At 33.1% G+C, this 21,870-nt stretch overlaps 3 protein-coding genes across 3 annotated transcripts in view; all 3 read right to left on the bottom strand.

Moving 5' to 3' along the window:
- Window positions 964-5,317, bottom strand: LOC109345983. The gene is made up of 4 exons (XM_019585307.1): window positions 5,190-5,317; window positions 2,732-2,886; window positions 1,903-2,013; window positions 964-1,501 (listed from the first exon to the last, which is right to left on the bottom strand). Exons 2-4 carry the CDS (start codon window positions 2,846-2,848, stop codon window positions 1,148-1,150), a joined length of 582 nt encoding a protein of 193 aa, XP_019440852.1. The 5' UTR covers window positions 2,849-2,886; window positions 5,190-5,317; the 3' UTR covers window positions 964-1,147.
- Window positions 7,781-17,734, bottom strand: LOC109345982 (homeobox protein LUMINIDEPENDENS-like). Its single transcript, XM_019585306.1, has 13 exons — window positions 17,345-17,734; window positions 16,611-16,638; window positions 16,045-16,175; window positions 15,420-15,763; window positions 15,231-15,324; window positions 15,040-15,133; window positions 14,365-14,494; window positions 14,234-14,285; window positions 14,108-14,151; window positions 13,855-13,943; window positions 12,815-13,243; window positions 9,739-10,316; window positions 7,781-8,931 (listed from the first exon to the last, which is right to left on the bottom strand). The coding sequence occupies exons 1-13, from the start codon at window positions 17,516-17,518 to the stop codon at window positions 7,942-7,944; spliced, it is 3,177 nt and encodes a 1,058-aa protein (XP_019440851.1). The 5' UTR covers window positions 17,519-17,734; the 3' UTR covers window positions 7,781-7,941.
- Window positions 20,640-21,870, bottom strand: part of LOC109345981 — a 17,011-nt gene continuing 15,780 nt past the window's right edge. The window contains exon 13 of the transcript XR_002107460.1: window positions 20,640-20,805. The gene's annotated coding sequence lies outside the window, so the exon portion shown is untranslated. The remainder of the gene's footprint in view (window positions 20,806-21,870) is intronic.

The following is a 21,870-nucleotide window of genomic DNA, read 5'->3' as shown; positions in this document are numbered from 1 at the left end:
AGTGTATATATATTTTTTTCTCTTAAAAAATTATTTTAATTTAAGAAACCATTGTACTGATTAACAACCTAAGACAATGTCAAATGTACCAGCCTAGGTAGTTATGGACTTATGGTTATGTCGGTTCTATGAAATCAACTAACTAAACTCCATTATAATCAAACAAAGAACCTTGTCCATCTACTTTTTTTTTTGTTAATCTAGTATAGTATATTGTTTGAATGAGAAGCTTGCAGAAATTGATCATATTATGCAAGAGTATATGTAAATTAGGAGTACTTTACGAATAATATACATAGGGGCCCTAAATATGAAGTGGTGGGTGTAAATTAGCAAAAAGCTCATATGTAAACTTGTAATTTTGTATGCAGATGCAGATTATTTATAATACTTCATTACAATTAATAAAGAGTGAGATATAATTTTTCCGCTTAATTTTATGTTTAGTAAAACTTACATAAACAACATAGTATACAACTAAAAGTTAAAATTTAGGACACAGAATTGTAAAATGAAAATTGAGGACTAAAGGTTGCCTTAGATTTTAGAAGACTTATGCTTAGGTGGGTCTGTCTATACACAACAAACATAAAAAAATTGTTATCTTCTCAAATAAAAACCGACAAGCATGATAATTAAACTCATGACCTCCAAATCCCAAGCCGAATAACATTACCTTCGTGTAAGGCTCATCCTCTATAGATATATTTATAAAAGAATTTTTTAATATAAATGACATATGAAAAGATCATTTTGTTGTGCACCTAAAGTATCCTCATCCAGCCAAAACTAATTTGTAAAGACTACAAAATTGAATTTTTTTTCTGCCAAAGAAGTCTTTTATGGTAGAAATCAAACCAAGAAATCAAGAAGTGCTGCAAGATTATTGGAAGCATCTAAGGAGAGATTTATGTAATTTCTCTTGAAAGAGCTCACATTGTTGGGTTTAATACAGTTTAACCATATCTCAAGATGAAACTTTTATTGAATAAAATAAATGATACAAATAAACTACAAATCTGCCCCAGTCCTGGCTTGGTTTGTTCCAATCACTAAGCATGATGATTAACATCTCAACAGCTAAGGGAAATGCATCTCAAATATCAAAATCAGTTTCACCAATGTTTCAAAATTATCTAATCTAAGCTTACTTTGTAGTTGTTGTGGATGTTGGGATCGAATTGACACTTTCGGTATTTTCTGCATAATCTTTTGCAAGCAAAACTTGCTCCTGCATTGCTTTCATCATCTCCTTCAAAGTTTTCTCTTCCTCTTCTGAACCCATTTTCGTCATAATCTCTGCTTCACCCGGGTTGGATTCGGAGCTGGCTGCTTGACTTATACTTGCATTTTGTTTTGCTTTGGCTGTTTGCAGTACAGCTTGTTCCTCCAGTGCATTCATCATCATCTGTGAGGTTCTCTCCTCCCCTTCAAGTTGCATTTTCATTATAATCTCAGCTTCATTGTCAAGAGGCTTGAAATATTCTTCAACAGCTGCTTCCTGCATGAAAGTTGAATCTTCTCATGCAACAAATTTGAATGCCACAAATGAAAATATCTTGAGGAACCAAATAATATCGAACAACTTCCGTATAATAGACAAATATGAAAAGTAAGACAATCATGACAGTATATTAATGATCTAGTTCAGTATCGGCAAAAGTAGGAGAAAAATTGCATTTCACGCAGCAAAAATAAGTATATTGCGCAACTAAAAGGTCACACTGATAGTTCTCCAATGCATGTCGATATAACCTTTTAAGAAAAATAAATAAAACTTATTTAGGAGACAGTGTGCCTTCATGTTTGAAGGGAAGGGTTGAAAACTTCAAATAAAGTTTACAGAAAATACATGTATTTAAATCTTAAATTTTGAAAAGTTCATATGGAGATACGACTTACGGTTTCTTCCAGCTTCTTGTTCAAAGCTTGCATCTCTTCAACCATATTGCGAACCTCAGATAAAATCATTTGCTCAGGTACTTTATTTATGGCTGCCTTTCTTTCTTGTACCTTTTCATGGGGGAATATAATATACCGGTTATGAGTGTAACAAAGATAACTAAACATAAAAAACTTTGAGGGAAAAGATTAGTTCATTAAAGAGAATAAATTCCACATCATATTGGGGATTAGACACAGTGAAAAATGTAAAAAAAATAATCATAGCATAGGAACAAAGTAGAAGGAAAAATATATTAATTATCTTGTTTTAACTATTTTATAAGATTGTAAAATCTGCTCAAATAAAGTTGGTCTTTCTGAATAATTTACTACTTACTCAGACTACGGATCAACTTGGTGATGCTTTATTCCCTACATTTATAAGTGCAAGATTATGACTCAGCACCTTTATCATATCAAGAATAAGACATGCCTTGAATTTGTAATGACAGTAACTAATCACCTTTGTTTGAGATACACAATGTTAATTTTTTGAAATATTAAATGCTTCACATCTGCTCCATCAAAAACTATGTCATCCTAAATTGGCTGAATGTGGACTTTGTGTTTTTTTTAAGAACAGCAAGGGTGCATCCCTTCTCTCTAAAATTAGGTGGGTTTTGACTTTTAAAATGAGAGACATACATCTTTGCAAAGAGCCTCAGCTTCAAATAAAATTCAAAGTCCCAGCTCATAACATTCATGTGCCTTATCTTCTCATATGGTTTCCAAAAAAGAACAGAAACTGACAAGAATACAATTGTTCGAGAAAGAGAAGATGTTGAACCTGTTTGACATGTCTCTCAAGTTGCAGCCTAAAAGATCGTATTCTTCGTTCTTCATATCCAGAAAGCACCCGGGCATAAAATAGGGCTTTCCTCCCAAACTCTAACAACCTATTCATGTTGATAAATCATCAACAACTATTTGCTTACGAATTTCCTGCAAAAAGGAACCCACCTCAGAAATGGCAGAAGTAAAAATTAATTGAATGTGGGTTCAGATGAACACTTGAAAAAGTTAATAATTAATACACAGACATGTAAAAGGGCTTTCCTCCCACACACTAACAACTTATTTATGTTGATAAATCAACAACTATTTGTTTGGGAATCTCCTGCCAAAAGGATCCCACCTCAGTGATCTCACAAATGACAGAAGTAAAACTTATTTGAATGTTGATTCCGGTGAAAACTATTGAAATAATTACTTATTAATATTTCACTCATTTGCAATATGAAATCAAACCTTTGATGAATTATCACCAAAAGGAGACACAAATGTCATAATTACAAGCATAAAGCCCTATCTTACCTAAAGTTTGTCTTCTGGAAACAGATTTGTGAAAATTACAAGATAGTGAAATGCACAAGCAGAAAGGAAATTGAAGAATTAAGGATGACAATGATAGGAGCTGACAATGGGTGGCAATTTAGTCATAGAAGCTTCAAGAGTTGAGTCAAGGGTTTGACAATTCTACCATACTCCCAAGGAACCCTCTCAAGTCTCAACCCTTTATGTCTGAAGGTGTTGGCCAAGCTGTCATCACTTCCTGCTTCTTAGGAGCAGCCGATACTCCTTCATAAAAGATCAAATGACCGGGATAAAAAATGATACCCGTACAAAACAGTCATGAACTAGTAAAACTTATTGTCAAAATATCTAACATTCAAATTTCAGACACTTAGAATACAAGTCAAAGTAAGCCCAACTCTGCAATTGCACAAAGCATTGAATATTATCAAACTCCAATGCAGCTGAGACCAGCTATGAGTTTAAATGCCAAGCAAAGGCACTCAATACTATCAGGGCCCAATCCACTAAAAGAGCAGCTTGTCTAGACTACATACAGATAGCAGTGTGACCTAAGCAGAATATACAAATGTAATTGTATATGTTTTATGGATGATGTCACATAAGACTAACACAGTAACACCACTACACTCTATAAGAATTTGTTTTTGAAGATTGGTCCAATTCCAATGGAGGATTTATCACATGCAACTCATGTGCCACCACCCATCTATTCTCTTAGGTTTAATCATCTAAAGAAGTACAGTGAGGGAGCACAGAGCCATATACCTATGGCTCTATAGCATAAGCAAATAACTGTATGCAAAGAAGGACAAACATATAGGGTAAGCGGTTCACAACACCCTTAAATCAGCCAGAAACATAACTTCCTTCAAAAACCATGACAAAAATATGTCAATTTATGTAGTGCAGGTAAGCGGTTCACTTGAGTACACAGTTCGTTACTTTTTTATTTATTTTTATGAGGACTTTCTTTAAGATGAACCTAGTATGCAGTAGGGGTACGGCGAATTCAGAACTCGGGTGAATGAGAGAATCCAGTAACTATATATGAAATACAGCCTTATTGTTTTGGGTAAATTAAACATGTAACAGAGAGGCATTATGAAAAGTTGTGGCCTAGTGAGGTCTAGAGGGTGACTTGTGTAAGACTCGCAAAGAAACAACAAACATTATTGCATACATGTACTACTCAATTCGTTTTTTAAACATCTTGCAGTTTTTTTATAAAAATAAAAAAATATGACGAAGAACCACTTCTCATCACTGATGGCAAGGCCACAAATCCCAGCTAGCAAGTTGGCTAAAATCAAGGACAATAGAACCAAAAAGGGTAAAATATACTTCATTTTCAGGATGTGTAACTTTTATATAGGGTGAAATGATACAATGAGACACAATCACATACTGAACATACAGTCAGAAAGAACTTTTAACATTGACTCAAGCATTTTCTCAAACAAATTGAAGACAACTAAACAAAAACGGCATTAAGCAATATTCTAGAAATCGCAAACTTTTGCTGCATTTTTTTTCTACATTCATTTGCAATGGTTCTTTTTCTCTCTCAGACGCCTACACTAATTTAACAGCATTACTCATGTTTGAATAAATTAATTTAACAACTACATAAATATCGCAATATGAGTAGAAACTATTATTCAAGTCTTCCACTACTAATATCTAATACATCTATAGATTCTATAACATTGAATGAACCAGGTCAAAAAATTCTTACTACAACATTCCGAATCCACAACAATAACCATACATTTTGCTCCATTACGAATTTTAATTCAACAATAAACCTCAAATTACCGCGCAAAATCAACATGAATGAAGAAATCGAAGCTATAAAACAAACAAATAAGCGGTTACAATCTAAAACAACCTGGATGCAATGAATAGTGAAAAAATTCAGAGAACCGAACCTTCTACTGTGAGAATAAACTCCGATGATGATTCCGATCGAAGCTATTGGCAATGAAGGTGAGGTCGAAATCGCGAAGGAGAAGTGATGATAGGTTGAAGAATGAAGGAGTTTATGGTGGAATCAAAAGAGAAACACAAATTGTAATTTCAAAATCTTAACGAGGGTACATATGTAAATGGGTGCTATTTCTCTCATTTTTTTGACCTAATTATATTTTTTTAAAGATGCTATAAGGATATAGCATTTCAATTTTATTGTTTGTTATTAATGAATAAATGATAAATGTGAGGAAAAATAATATCTACATAAAAAGTATGGAGTACCTTATTAAAAATACCTCAAAATTGTAAGTTATAATAACTGGTGAAAATATTATGTTTTAAAATTTATCCATCTTAGTTTTAATGTTATAACTTTTTTTTTGATTGATTTTGATTCTTAAATATTCTAAAAGTTCGATTTTAGTATTTATTGTCATTTATATAATGATGTGTTTGAAGTTTTACAAGTAGATATAAGGAGAGGTTGAATTTTGTCCATTAACTATTTTTGAAAAGAAACTCTTGAATGATATTTTTTTAAGAAGTCAAAATAAAGATAAATGATTAGATAAAAATCTTTTACAAACAATCTACTAAAGTAATATTAAAATCTTTTGCAAAATTTAAATTCTTTAAATCCAAAGCACATGTGTAGTTATAAAAAGAAAGCAAGTATGGATAGAATAAAAACACAATGATTTATATTGGTGCTCAACACAAGCTATATGTAATACCCTCATTGATAATGAAAGGATTACCCTCATACAATATGATACGCATAGATTTCCAATCAAATGATTGAGCTTGTTAAACTTACAAAGTAAACAAATTAAAGTTTTGTTAAACTCTAATTTCTTTCTCTGAATATTTTCATTTACCTTGACTACATTTCTTTTCTCATTTTTTTCTTTGATCTTTGTAGGAGTCATATACAAACATATGCAGCAACAATGTGTTGGTCTAGTGGTGTAATGCCTCATTAAATCTCCAAGGTCGAGAGTTTGATTTATGTGAACGACACTTGTTGGAAGAGACAGTCACAAACCCTAAAAATATGAACATATGCAAATGACAAAAACATGCAACTACACCTTTTCCTTTTTGGTGTATTTTTAATACTAGTTGTTGACTTGTTTGCAATAAAAAACTCTAATATTTATAGAGATTGATCTTCACTCTTTTTTGGTTTCAAACTTTCAATAGTCTTCTCAAACGGTTTTCTTTGAATCTTTGAATTGAATGTATTCATTTTTAGAATGTCTTGATATGTTATACTTAGACTCTACTTTTTGTAGACTTTATTTTCAAAAAAGAGATCCTAAATTTTCTACACTTGATATCATATGCTTTCCCTTTTGGTTAAAGAATAAGTCTCTACTTTCTCTTGCTAGAAACATTCCATTTAATGTACAATATATATTGAATATTATAGGAAAAACAATAAAAATAAATATGAATCATTCTTATATAAAATAAGAGCTATTATATGATTCAAAAGAGTAAAGTTTTGGACACTATTATTAAAGACGTCACATTTTGGATAGACTTTATATTGTACACACAAATCTAAACTCCTAGGCAACTTTACATCATTAAAATAAAATTTGCTCTATCATTTTAAAGATTAATTTCTAGCAACACATCTAAACAAAAAAAAATTGATTCTTATAATTGATTAAAACAATAACTGATTATACGTATAATTGCTAATAGCTAAACGTTTATAAACAACAATATATGACTTTATAAACAAGATTCAGATATCTATGTACTGTTAATATAAAAATTTATATATGGTTGATATATTATCCATCATATATTTGTATTATTTTTGAATAACTAATGATAATTAAACATAAATGATGCATACTATAATAATAATATATAAAACTCACAATGTCAATGCATATATTTTTCTCTATAAACTTAGTTAGGAATGTTTATTATATAGAGAAAAAATATATTCATCAACAATATATGAGTTTTATACACTGTCACTATATTTTCTATCATTTATATTTAATCATCATTGATTTTTTTTAAATAATATAAATAAATAATGAATATATAAATCTTTATAATAATACATAAATAATGCACTATATTATTTATCCTTTTAGATGGATGTTATTCCAGCGAGATAAGAGTGTTGTTTAACATGATATAAGACTATTGGAAAGTTTATTAATAAATTTCATTCTTGTTATTATTTTTCAATTACGCTCTTTCAAATAAACTAAACCTATTTCCTTCATTTTATATTGAGATTTTAAATTTGATATTCAAATAATTACCCAATGAATTCCTTTAATTCACTCTAACTTTTACTTTAGAAAAACATTTCTAAGAGCACTAAAAATACCTAACTATACTTTAGATTCATGAAGAAAAAATAGAAGGAATGAAAAAACAGTTCTTTTGGATATGCAAGGAGAAATTATTACATGATACATAACCAATAATCACAACTAAATCATCATCACCATTAATGATGTACTAATGATCTAAAATTAAATAGATTTATTCCAAATCAATAATAAAGATGTAGTTGAAACTAGTGATACCAAGCAATAATTTGTGGTAATCTTGATTTCATAGTTTAGATTTAGATATTTTTTGGATTTTACAGTTGACAAAAAAGTCAAACTCATAATAATCTTAACACTGCAACAGTGTTCCTGTAACATAATCCTTACCCCAACAGAATCATCATCTTCTCTGATCATTCCACTTTTTGTTCCCCTGCCTAGCAGGGTCCCAATATCCAGAAGAACCCCTTTGTTGCCTTGACCATTCAGGTCTTACATTTCTTCCATGATTATCATTCATTCTTGACTCATTGAAATTTCTACCAGGAACATGCGTAGGATTTCTAGTTGGACTATTCTCTGGGCTCCATGTTTCAAATCCTTCCCTACTACTACTACTACTACCATGATTATTTCTATCCCATGAAGAACCAGATTGCATGGATCTCCCAACCAATGTGTTGTTATAGTTGTTTTGGTTTCTTTCAGATTGATGATAACTTGATGGCATATCATTTTGCCTAACTCTCCATGCATCTGAAACTGGACCTGGTTTTTCAATTTGTGGTGGATATGAAGGTACAGTGTTACTATGGTATGAAGGTTCAGAGAAATGGGCCTGTTGTTGTTGTTGCATCAAATGTGCAGTGTGTCTATGTTGCTGTGTGGCTGAAAGTGATGGTGTTGGTGTTTGTGAGGTCAACATGGAGTATTGTGGGAATGAATTAGATACACCCTCTTGTACACTCAATTTAGGTACTGGTCTTACATTACTAGTGCCATCAACTCGCATTGCTAGTGGTGAATGTGCACCAGGTAAGTTAGCTGAAGATGTATTTGCACTGATTATGTTCTTCTTCATGGTTGTTAAACCTATTTCCGGCGATGGTGTTTGTACATGCATAGAGGAAAGAGCATGTGGTGGTTGCCTTTCAGGAAAAATATTGGTTGCCTGAGGCAGTGGATAGCGTGAAACTGCAGCACCGGTAATCTGCTTCGATGATTGTAGCGCAACCGTTGGCGGCTGTTGCCTTACTATATTGTCAGCAGCCGGAATCTGAGATAATAAGTTGGTAGTTACCACAGTGGAGGAGTTGTGGATAATTCTATCAGTTGGTAAGCTTTGCCGTGAAAATGGATTCTTTGATGATGCTTCTGTGCTCCATCCACTCTGAAGAGGTTGATAAAATAGGAAGCCATCAGTTAATGCAGTAAACAATAATCTTAACAAAATTATGATTAAAAAGTTTAAGAATAGGATGCCATCAACCCAATAGGAAGCATAAGTTTATGAATATGTTTATGATTTAAAACTTTTTAACTCTGACAATTATCACAAGGACATGGTGAAGGCCCTTCATGCATTCTTGATCAGACCAAGGTAAATAAGGACACAGCATCACCCACTTGCCTAATGTCAACTACTACTACAAGGAAACTCTATCAGTCAAATATTTGAGAGACTAACCATATTGGTTTTCCCTAAATAGGCTATTTTATTAATGTAAATTAAATAGGGCGGACGGTCCAGTACACGAGACTCTCACTTAGTGGGGTATGAGAAAGGTAGACGTACACTACCATAGCCCCTCAAGTAGATAAGTTGTTTCCAATATTTGAACTTGTGACCTCAGTCACTTAACAACCTTACCGTTATGCCAAGCCCAACCTCTTAATGGCTATTTGATAATATAGATTACTTCCTTTTTACGTGACATGCAAGACTTGACCGTGTAATATCTTAACAAAAACACAAGGGAAAAGAAAGGAAAACAATTAATTTAGACATCAATTTGGGCTACTAATGAAAAACACATTTCCCCAACAACCCAATATTACAAGTGCTATCTGCTCTCCACTCTCAACATGTATAAACCAATATGGATAAAGTGGAGTGTGTATGGCACTGTAATAGGAGACATAGACATGATGATAAGACCATTGACAAATAGTTGCAGCATGAACTCAAATCACGCACCGTTCTTGGATCACTTGAAGGAGTTGGGGACGGGAGAGAAACTTCCACCGTCTCTGGGGCCCTTGCGCTAATGCCATAGTTACCATTTGTATTTGCTGCGTTATTTTCACATAAACCCCCCAAGTTCAACCCACCACTCTTGATCATGTCTAGCAACTTCACTGTATCCTCATTTGTTATGCTACCAGCTTGTCCAGAAGTTAAGGCAAATACCAACTCTGGATTTTTTAGAAGCACAGCAAGAAGCTCTAAATCAGGTTCAGCAGTAACTGCATTATTATTATCATTTGAAGATGTGGTAGCCACCTCTTGAACAGCATGAATTTCAACATGATTAGGGTCAACTTCTATCTCGGCATCATCACCATCATCATCTGGTAGTTGTTCAATAGGAATCTCTGGTGTCAAAGTGTCATCATAGTCCATTTCAATGTCCCATGGTTCCTTGGGATTAGATGGCATCTCTTGGATAGAATGGTAGATAGTTTCCTTATCCCTGCAGTTTCTGTTTTTCTCCACATCAACCTCTTTGCTATTTTGACCAGCACCAATTCTCCAGCTACCATCAATTATCATTTCTGAAAAAAGGGAAAATGACAATATAAATAGAAAGATTGAAAACCCGAAGAAAAATGTGGCTGAACAATTAAAGAAAGTCATTCATTATACGTGAGTTACAAGAACCACAGACATGACAGTACAAACAAAACTCAGGCAATTCCACTTCTTCCAGTCTCAAACTATAATGGGAGAGTAAATTCAATAATCAATACGAGGATTCAATAGATGCCTTGTGTCTACAGTGGAATAACACACCGCAGCCAAAATCAAGAATGCAAAAGGACAGAAAATTTTCAATATCAAAGCTTTACTTTTTAAGGTTAGCAAAGAACTTATCAGTATCTTGTTAACCTGATAAATATCCTTTAGATTAATTGGCCATTTTAATAACATATTCCGAGATTTAGCAGCTTCCATTATGAACCTAGTGGATAAATAATCATAGCCCCAGATGAGAGGGGAAATAATATCTGTTTCAAGTGAAGGATAAAACAAAATGTGGCTGGTCACATTCCTTTAAAATGACAAATGAAATGACCACACAGCCTTTCATGTATCCCCAAACATTGGAGTTTAGGTGATAAATACACTACTAACTTCACATTCTCAAAGGGTATAGCCATAAAACAGGGTAAAGCACACAAGTTACCAAAAGAAAATGAACAGCCGCAGTATGTTAATAGTCCCTCAATATTATTACAGCTTACAAAAAATAAAGTCATAGACGCCAATCAATTCTTAGAATGGACAAGTACAGTGCTGTAATTCTTATTGTGATTACATATCCAGAGTTTAAACCTTGAAAATTGCACTTGAAACTATACTCCATAGCCAATGGTGTCTTGTAGTATAAACATGCAAAGATGCCATGAGTAAAACCACAGTCCTTCACACCACAGATAGAAACCAACTCTCCACCCAAATCAGTGATCATGGTCACAAATTAAAACATAAAATCAATACTTGAAATGCAACATATTTGACTGTGGTGTGCGATACCATATGGAAAAGAGATCCCTTCTAAATTCCACGATCATAGCTTCAGCTCATTTTTGCTCAATAGTACCAAAAAATTGATATAACTAGAATGTCTGAAGCTAAATGGAGAAGATAAGATTAGCTTTGGCAGTTCAGAGGGTTCTCGAGAATGCCCGTGGTGAATTAAGCGGGGTTGGAAAATAGAAAACTGAAACCCTGGCAATGTTTTAAGAAATTCAAGGTATAATATCATCTTTTTATTTCGCCTGAAGCACCTCATACAATGTAAGTCACTACTATATGTAAGTAGATCAGAATCATGCATGGATTTAGCAAAGCACGGAATTTCCCTTTAGCATTAGTGATTACAACACAACATGTCACAACATTAGATTAATATTGGGTCACGCCCAAACCAAATCTATCTACATATGTACTTTTATTCCCATATGTACTCCACTGAACTCATCATTTGAGTTATATTTTGGTTTCAAGTTGGTCCGTAAATTGCACCATCCAACACGACAATCTTTTCCAAAAATTCGTTAACAACAACCAAGCCTTTCCCACAGTGGGGTCAGCAAAAAAATCTATTAAACACGTGAAAATTTTTAGTGTCTCTCTCTTCTCACTTCTCCAATGAGTCTCCATTTTTTCAGCTATAGCCGCAGCAGAGCAATTATTGTCTAGTGGCTGTGGGGGCTGTTCATAGTGCTGCCAATCCGGGGACTACTCAAACCACAGTGGTGGGGTGCGATGCAGCGGAGGAACCACGGCATAGAGGTTGCACATCTGGGCATCTGGCAATGTTATTGTCGCGTCTACAATGAAGGTTCTGGATCCTGGTTAACGTATTTTAAATTTTAATGGAGTTTAACGGCAATTGAGCTTTTCGCCGGAAATAAATGAAGTCACTGAATAGAGGAGATGGTAAAACATTATTTAATAGGGTTTAACAAATTTTCTAGCGATCACTTTTTCAACATTCATACCTTGTAAAAATCAACTATCAAGTCCTTAAAATTCTTAACTATATTTAGGATTATCAAACCATCTTTAGCACAATTTCAACCATGGGCCAATGTTCGGAAGATAATGTCAAATCCACAAACAAATCCATTTTAGTATTAGAATTTCAAATCCAAGAGACGGATTTGTACAGAAATCTTTAATTAATCTAAGGAACTAAAACGGTAGGAGTATTTACAACTGCCCAAGATACTTATTTTATTTACAGAATCTTTGGTTAGACCACAATTCTTGCTCTATTTATGAGGTAATAAAAGCTGCAAAAGGGGGATGGAGTCAATTAAGAGTTAGAGTCAAAAGTAGCAAGGAAACGCCTAAATTGTCTCCAAGAAAATGCATGGGGTTCAACTAAGATATACATCATTTTAACACATTGGGAAACTTTTGAATATGGTCTGTTCTCGTTCTGTCTTTAACTTTTTTTGGCAGTCACAAGTTTCACTAATCTTTCTATCCTAATATTGTAGGCATATAATTGATGGAACCAACAAAAAGGTTGCAAATGTACCTGCTGGAGTCTTCCATGGGATTTGCACCCTCTTGCACTTCTCCCAGAGAGGTTCCTTCAAATCCATTTTCAGGTTAGAATAAGAAGCTTCCGACCTATTAGTGATTTTGGAGGGAAGCAGTGGAGATTTCTTGTCTTCTTCAATTTTGAGTGGAAGAGGAACTTTAGAAGAGCAAGCTGAAATACTTGCCTGATTTGTCTGAGGTTTAGTCAGACCATTAATCTTTGCTCCTTTACTTTCTTTTGCAGGACCAGCTTTCCCATACTTACTCTGCATAAATAGTGCACGCATTTTTGCTTTCTGGATATCATCAACAGACACAGGACGGCCTTGAGTAACAGGCCTTGTTGTTGCTGCCTGTGGGCTTCTGCTTGCTGTTTTTTGACCTGGCTGTTCCACCAATTGCACTTTTCTGCGCTCTCGAGATTCTGTCAGGGGTTAAAGAATATGACAAGAGATATAACCAACATTTAGCATCCCTAATCAACAACTAGCATGAACTTCTGGCAATTTAATTCTATCCTTGAGCCAGCTTATTTCAGATATACAGCACAAGTTATGTTGGGATCAAGTAGTGACACTGAACTTTCAACAATTGGCAATTGCCCAGTGCTGAAGAAATCAGTGTGACAAAAGAACTCACGAGAAGCTACACAATATCAAGCAGCAAAAGAAATTTGTGGCACACAAGGAATTTGAGTCGCAAACACTTCATTTGGCTAGAGATAATTTAACATAAGCAGCTAGTGTGTATAGAAAGATTTCCGAGTCAGTGATGTGATGAGAACAAATTATTTGGCTATCACACCAAAGTAATATTAGTTATGCTTGGTTGAAGAAAAATTAATGAGCCCTCCATCATCACTCCAGAATACCATTCAAAAGTTTTATTTAAAGCATTTAATTTCCTGTATCTGTGATTTGAGATGTCCGACTTAACCGGTTTTGTTGATCAGACTCTGCCGAACTTAAAAGGGAGAAAAAAAGAAAGGAATTGAAAAAAGATATAACCAAATCAACAAAAGGGATCCAAGGATACGCGATGAAGATAAACCAAGGCCAGGCTTCTTATTTGAATCATCCGAGCAAGGTGGCAACAATTTCAAAACTGGCAGTGGTTCCATTTTCCTGCACAGAGAAAGAACCAAATCTGAATATTTTCACAATTAGCAAAAGCAAAGCCAATTAAAGCAAATAGGTTTGACACAATCCATACAGGATTATTGACAGAAAGACTTATTAAAAAAATATTACTTAAAGCAATAAAGCATTCAGCCATAAGCTACACTCACCTGAGATTATCGGAACATTCATTTGAGAGACCAAGAATATCTTCCTGAGAGAAAGAAAATACTGCTTAGAAACGATGCAAACAAAAATGTCATTGCCAGCCAAAACATATATTTTTAAGAACTTACAGGAACATCAATATTTGAATGCCATGACTCAGATCCCATAATTTGACCAATACTGCAACAATATAAGTCATAACGATTGAGAAGAGGTATGCTAAATTTTGCATAGAAAAGAGATAAAAACATAGGCTTACCTATGAGAAAGCATTGTCTCTCTTTTACTATCCCTAAAAGAATTAACACCATTAGGTTTCTTCATTGCTTGGTTCCTTGCTAGTAATTTGCTCCACTTTGCTAACAAAACCCTTGCCCTGTTCGATATGTCTGATCCTCAAATCAGTGAGATTATAATTCACAAAGCTTATCAAGTCCATACGTTATACAATTATTGGAATCAGTAATATCAAACAGCACTCCCCTCCCCCCAACCACAAAAAATGAAGATTTAAACTAATTATAGGGATCAAAAAATTGTTGAAAAAGTGTTACATTAATCAACATGAACATGACTTTTATAGCTAAGAGACTAAACACATGTTATCTATTATTTGGCATTCTGATAAAAGACGTGAGTCATCAATTAAAGGAAAAACTAGAGTACTAGACTCTTTTGTCAAGTCATGCCCCCCTCTGTAACTTGCTAATTCAAATGTCAATAATACCACTAATAACAAGTGATTCACTCTGCGAAACGGTTATCATTATCTGTCCACTGTAACCATTAATTATCAAACACATGACATACAATACAACTTATGGAGAATATAAACCCAAACTGATGGGCACAAAGAAAGGGGTAAGCATAAGGAAGAAATCAAAGTGTCTAGTTTGATAGGCACTGAGACTGGAAGAGGTGTAGTGTAGCACACCTGAAGTTCTGTAGAACCGCAGTCTATTAACACTCTGCAATATAGCTGATATTTGTGCAGGAGGGGTTTTATGTAAAGGCAAATGACAAAGAACCTGCAAACCAGTTAGGCAGAAGTTAGATAGTATTCAGTTATGTATGAATTAAAATCATGCAAACATTGTATTATATAACCACACAGTCCAGATTTACCTTTAAGATAAGAAGAAGGACACTTGTTTGCTCTTCAACAGCTGCTGTACTCATCCAAGTTGCTAAAATCATAACACCACCTCTGGTCAAAAACCTAAAGGCATGCAACAGAAAAACTAAATCAGAAAATATAAATACCTACAATCCAATTTCAACAGTACTAAACTATTGAAGAGACTAGTCGTGTACCACAACAATACTACAAAATTTTGCACAGTTAATATCCACTCCATCAATTTCTCCTGCCCAGAAAATGTTTCCTCTTTCTGCATTAGACTAAAAATGTTATCAACAAACTGTTTATCTAAGTCATCTAGACCAGACAAAGTAGTTTCTTGTGTTGAACAAGATGCTTCCTCAGCATTGATGGGACCAGCAGAGTTCAAGGGAACTGGATTTATTGGTCTCATAGGATCAGAGTTTACTTGTCCATCATGAGATTCTTCACAAGAATTAGATATTAACGCCCTCTCTCTTGACAACTGAACTAGTCTCCTTACTCTTGAGCGTTGACTAGCAAAAAAGTCACGCACCTAACACCAAAATGAAAAGACTCAAGCATTAATATACAATTGGAACTAGGTAACATTTGAACTTAAAATCCAGACCAGAGTGAATGTTTCCCCTGAGGATAATAAACAAGAATGTAAACAGCTGAAAGGATGACTGACTAAAAATAGATGAGGGAAAAGAAAAGAGTGGTAAACATATGTGTGTACAGTATCTTTATGACATAGATAATAGATTATAAAGAACAGACTAAAGAGCAACCAACTAGAGAGAGAATGTAAACATGAAGTGGAGTAATATAAACCTGTTTCACCGTGATACCAAATAAAGCACTGATCTCACGAGATTCTTTCTTGCTAATGGCATCTTTAATAGAAAAAACTGATTGCATGTAATTTACAGCCTTTGGGTTTAATAAATCCCTAGGTCTTTTTCCTGCAAAAAATGAATTTAGATATGGAACAAATAGCATTTGAAACAACCACAATTGAGCACTTCAAGGTAAGGCAAACATATTTGGTTGGGGGTGGCATACAAATTCTTTTCTGTTTCAGTCCACTTATTCCATTTGATAAAATAGAGGAAAATTTAGTATCTCCCTTGACAGTATTTTAGGAGTCATGATGAAAACAAAGATTGGCTGAGGATTGGCCCTAGTAAACTCAGATAGGGAAGAGGAAAGAAATTATAACAATGATATTATGATAGGAACAAAGATCAAATTAGATTCCAGAAAAGTAGTCCATTTGGTTATACAGGGTAAAAAATTAAATTAAAAATGTTAGGCAAACATAATATAAATTAAGCATACATGTCAATTATCAAAGTTAACTAAACCAGCTGAAAAAATCAGTGTAAGCTAAAACTTACCAATCTTTATTGATAAAGCACCAGCTGCCTGCATAGGAAACCAAAAGACGAGGGGAAACATCATTCAGGATATCAGAAGACTCTAATGACAATGTGAAAGGGCTGATAACATAGAAGAGCAGTGTGTTTACTATTAAATGGGCTTTGCAAGAGCTTATGTCGAGCTTACCTGGGCTTTAAGAGAACCGCTTATGAAAATAACTTATGACATTCATATAAGCACTTTTTAGCTTATTTCATTAAGTCTATCAGAGAAGCTTATAAAAAAAGGCCTTCTTAGCTTATTTTAAAAAAAAAAATTGAATGAGCACTTAATCAAGTTGTTTTCCCAAACACGCCCTAAATTAATAGTGTGAGACTAGTCTACTAGGTGGGAGAGCCACATGGCTTTAAATACTACATTGAGCTAGCTATACTACCCGATGTGAGACTCCTAGCATACAGCAGTAGACACGTTGAAACAAAAGGCAATGGACTATGAGCTTCTTGCATTTTCTCCATTCGCAATACCGAAATTGGGGTCTGCATCTACTGCATTTTCTCAAAATTTCCATAATCTCAACACAACCACAATTTAAAAAACCATGATAAAGATGTTGTTAAACTAATTTCAACGCTTCCTATGCTAACAGTGGTAATAATCAACATAATTATAAATTTACAATAAAACAACAACAAATTTTTAATAAAAAACAATTGAACAGATGAAAAAGTTTGGAAGAAACTAAACACACCATTTCTTGAGAGAGAGGATTAACACCGGTGAGTTTGCATTGTGTGACAACAATTTGTTGAAACTGATCGATCTGACTATGGAATAGATCTCTCTGCGAAGCCAAAAAGTTCTGCAACGACTCCATGGAGCTTCCAATCTCCACCTCCATGAAATCGTCGTTGGAAACCTCCATCGTTAATAACAATGATTGAAACTAATTAATTTTCACGCAATACACATTCAAGAGCGAATTGAATTGAATTGAATCATAATACAAGCTTCTGGTTGCAGATTAGGGTTTTTCTCGGTGCAGATTTTGGAGAGAGAAAGTTAGATAGAGAGTGTTTGGGGTAGGATGAGAGAGAATTAGACCTTGTTTGGGATTCAGCTGAATAATTTCAATATTTACTTTCAGCTAAAAGTTGTTTCATTCATGATGCATTAGGACAAGTAACTAACAACTAATTACAACTACAAAAATGTAAAATAAAAATGGGAAAATTGGAATTATTGAATGGAATTAGGGTTCACAATCAACCAAATCAACTTGACTCGTTACCTATCTAGTTCAATAAATTTGATTTGCAATGTTAAATTTTGGCTAAAAATTGAGCCAACAAAATAAATAAATGGAATTTGTACCTATTAATGTTTGATTAGTTTGGTGAGTTATTCGATTTATATATATATAGGATCTTTAAATGTATATATTAAATAAATAATTATCATTTGAGTTAACGAGTTAGATTAATTCGAGTTGAATCAAATAGAATTGAGTTACAATAATAATTTATATCTAACTCAATCGAGTTTTGAGGTGAATCAATTTTGGTTGAGGTGAACTTAAATTCAACTTGTTTATGACCCTAATTGGAATCAAAAAATTCTTATTTTAATGATAGGAATTTGTTTGGAATTATAATTTTATGTTTAAATTGTATACAAATATTTGTACAAGTAATAAGTATGAGAAAAGTGAAGAGCTAACAACAACATTATATATCTATGAGAGGACTTATAGATTCTTTAGTCATCTTATCTTATACAAATATATGATCCTTCTATTTGTCAACCCATTTGAATCACTTAAATATATCCAACAACAATAATCAAACATTAATCTCACTAGGTACAGTCAATTAAATGGATAAAATTATATCATATTGTAGCACTAAGTGAATAGTCTGTAGTTGTGAATATAACTGAAAGCTTATAGTTGTATAAGTAGTTTAATAAAATAGAGTTGTTCATAAAATTAGTTTTATAAGTAGTTGAGATTTGAAAAAAAAGACTAAAAAGTACATTAAAAATTTATTTAGTTATTTATTAATTAAATAACTAATAATTGGATTAATTAGAAATTATTTCATTAATACTTTATTTATAATTAGACATGTAATATTTTATTTATTTACTTTAATATTCTTTAGTCATTTTCAAAAAAAAAAATTCTTTCTAAAAATATTATTAAGTTGCATAAGTTTATAGTATTTTTTTATTGTTGACACAATACATCACTAAAAAAATATAATATGGAAATAATTTATACATTCATCTAATAATCAAATGTAAGAATAATTTATGTATTACAAAAAAATCAATATGAAATTAATTTATACATAACAAAAACAGTAAAGTTTTTTTAGTTAGAGGTAACTAACTATATAATTTATTAAAATTTTGAAATATAAAATTGGTAAGTGAATTATTAAAAGATACTTTTATTTTCTAAACCTTACTTTAAATAGCTTTCATTAGTTACTTTATTAAAAGTCACCCTTCAATTTTTGATTACTGAATGTTGTTTCATAATCCTATACTGGAGTTGCAAAGTGACCTTAGAGTCACGTCTTTGATCCACAAAACCCTACACTTGAAGGGTATGCTGTTGAAATGTGCTTTCAGAATAGGTTTCTAAGGGATGGGTATATAACTCTATATAAGGAAGTTTATTTTCATAATAGTGAAGTCATGTAAATATACTTTGGCATACTTTATCACCCTTTTCACTTGCTCTGTGCATTTTAAGCATATGATAATGATTACTTTATTAATCACACACTATTGCATAAGGTTTATTAATGCAATTGGGCTATTCCTTTGAGTAACTTACTACATCACAGAATGACTTATAATTGTCAAATGATATATATTTCATTTTGGTTGCTTTTAAGAACATTAAAAGAAGCAATGTCAACAGTAACCAAGACTTTATCCTACTAAATGAAGTCAGCAAAAGAAGCATTTGAGAGCATGTTGCTGGTAGTTCCAGTGCAGATCTATTAGCTGCATTTGTTGATGGCAAATAAGATGGGGTTTGTTTCCCCAAGAAAGTTTCTTTTTTCTCAATCCTCTACTAATGAACATGATTTACAATAGAACATTATGACGTTATTAGATCCACATAACTGACCCTGTTGAAGAAGATAAAGCCTTGATTGTTGTAGATGAAGAGCATAACATCATTAAGTAGTTCTGCCATGGTCTAATAATATGATAAGAACAGTGTCTTACATGCTATAACTAAGCATATGGAACTGGATATAGTTTTTGTAAGAGAAAAAGTACTAAACAAACAGCTACAAGTTACTCATATTACCAGCATAAGACCAAATTGCATATATTCTTACCAAGCCACAGAATATAACTAGATTTGAAAATCTGAAGAATTTGCTTACTGTTAAAGATGTATCATCTGCAATCTCTGAAGTCAGGAGGAGGAAAAGAAGAATAAACCCTTTACGGGAAAATGTTGAAGATAGAATAATAGCTGACTTGCTCAGCAAGCAACAGCTACCATCTCTGGCTCAACACCTTAGTTATCTTCGGTTATAGAAGCTTGCAACAACAACGACCAAGCCTTAGCTTCACTAAATGGGATTATAAAAACTTACAATGTATAAATAAATAGATCAAACTCAGTGTAGTTCTATTCATTCAATACAAATCAATATTTTCTGGTTCAATTGTTTAAGCAATTCTCTCTCAACTCTGAACTATTTACATTTCCTTTTCTATATTTTCTAAGTAACCAAACACTTTTACACCTTGTTCATATTCTTCAATAGTATAGTATAGTATATAATGCATAACTACTTTTTTAAATTGCCCAAACTTCTGTGGCGTATTACTATTAAAATAAATACATGAAACTTAAGGTAGATAACAATAGTACACATAGTAATATTTAACTGTCATGGTCATTCACTTTTAAGCCCAAAGCACAAAAAGAGCTTTTCTCAGTTTTTGTGTTTTTGTTACATTAAAGCACTTGAGGGAAATAAATATAGCTACCTCTGTACATTAAAAATCAAGGCAGATAAATTGGTAGTGTCAAAATTTAATAAAAACAAAACATTTAGTGTACAAGACTACATATTTGATTTAAAAAATATACATGCAATACATTGGACAAGGGGAAGGGCCCCACCAAGGTTACATAGAGTTGGCCAGCTAAAGTGCAGATTTTCCTTAATCATCCTGCAGCAACATATAATGTTAGGTTGGAAACAAAAGTGCAATGTGGATTGTTAACTAGAGTATGATGCTACCATAAGTAGTTGATACATAAAAGGTTTTGAAAAAATATAATCATAATCCTGCAACTAATTTTTGAGTGTAATATGTGCGTACTGTCAGTATAAAGATTTATACACCGTCAATATATCATTTACCATTCATTTGTATTACTTTTTTTTAACAGTCAATGATGATTAAATATAAATGGTGGATGAAGCATTGACAGTGTATGAAACTCTTACATTGTGAGTGCATACATTTTTTCTCTCCTAATTTTTTAGTGAAAACAAAACATGATATTTTAAGCTTTATTTTGGGAATTCAGATTATCTGATAGTTCAGATTATAACACACTCTTAGAAACAGCTTCTCAGGCTAGCTAGTAGCTAGTGTAGTCAGTAACTGTAGAAAGATAAAAAGATGAATATACTTCAAAACTTTATTGATGAAATATTTGATTGATTACAAAGGAGAAGGCTTATCTCTTTAAATAAGAGATAGCAAAACAGAAAGAGGAAATCAGTAACTAACATAAGTTAGTTACTGAAATAACAACCTAACAACTAATTAGGCATGTGATTAATTGGGTTATTGAGCATGTGACTAATAACCCAATTTACTCAGCATAGAAAATATAAGAATAACTAATTGTTATTCTCTAATATACCCCCCTGAAACTGAGGGTAGTTGACTAAGGATGCTGAGTCAACAACTCTGAGTTGCTTTCTTAGGTTTAGAAACTTATCAGTGGCCAAAGGCTTGGTGAGCACATCTGCTGTCTGAAATTCAGAAGGGATGTGTTTCACTTTAAGAGTCTTAGCCTGAATTCTATCCCTTACAAAGAATAGGTCAAGTTCTATGTGCTTAGTCCTATTATGAAGCACAGGATTGTGAGACATGCTCACTGTGCTTAGGTTGTCACATAGAATGAGAGGAACTTGATGAGGGATCTTGAGTTCAGAAAACAAGGACTCAACCCAAATCATTTCTTGAGCAGCAAGAGCAAAGCTCCTGTATTCAGCTTCA

The sequence above is a fragment of the Lupinus angustifolius genome, chromosome LG04, assembly GCF_001865875.1.
Source record: "Lupinus angustifolius cultivar Tanjil chromosome LG04, LupAngTanjil_v1.0, whole genome shotgun sequence".
Classification (NCBI taxonomy): domain Eukaryota; kingdom Viridiplantae; phylum Streptophyta; class Magnoliopsida; order Fabales; family Fabaceae; genus Lupinus; species Lupinus angustifolius.
Note: the sequence above shows the minus strand (reverse complement) of the source record. Positions and strands in the feature narration are given on the sequence as shown.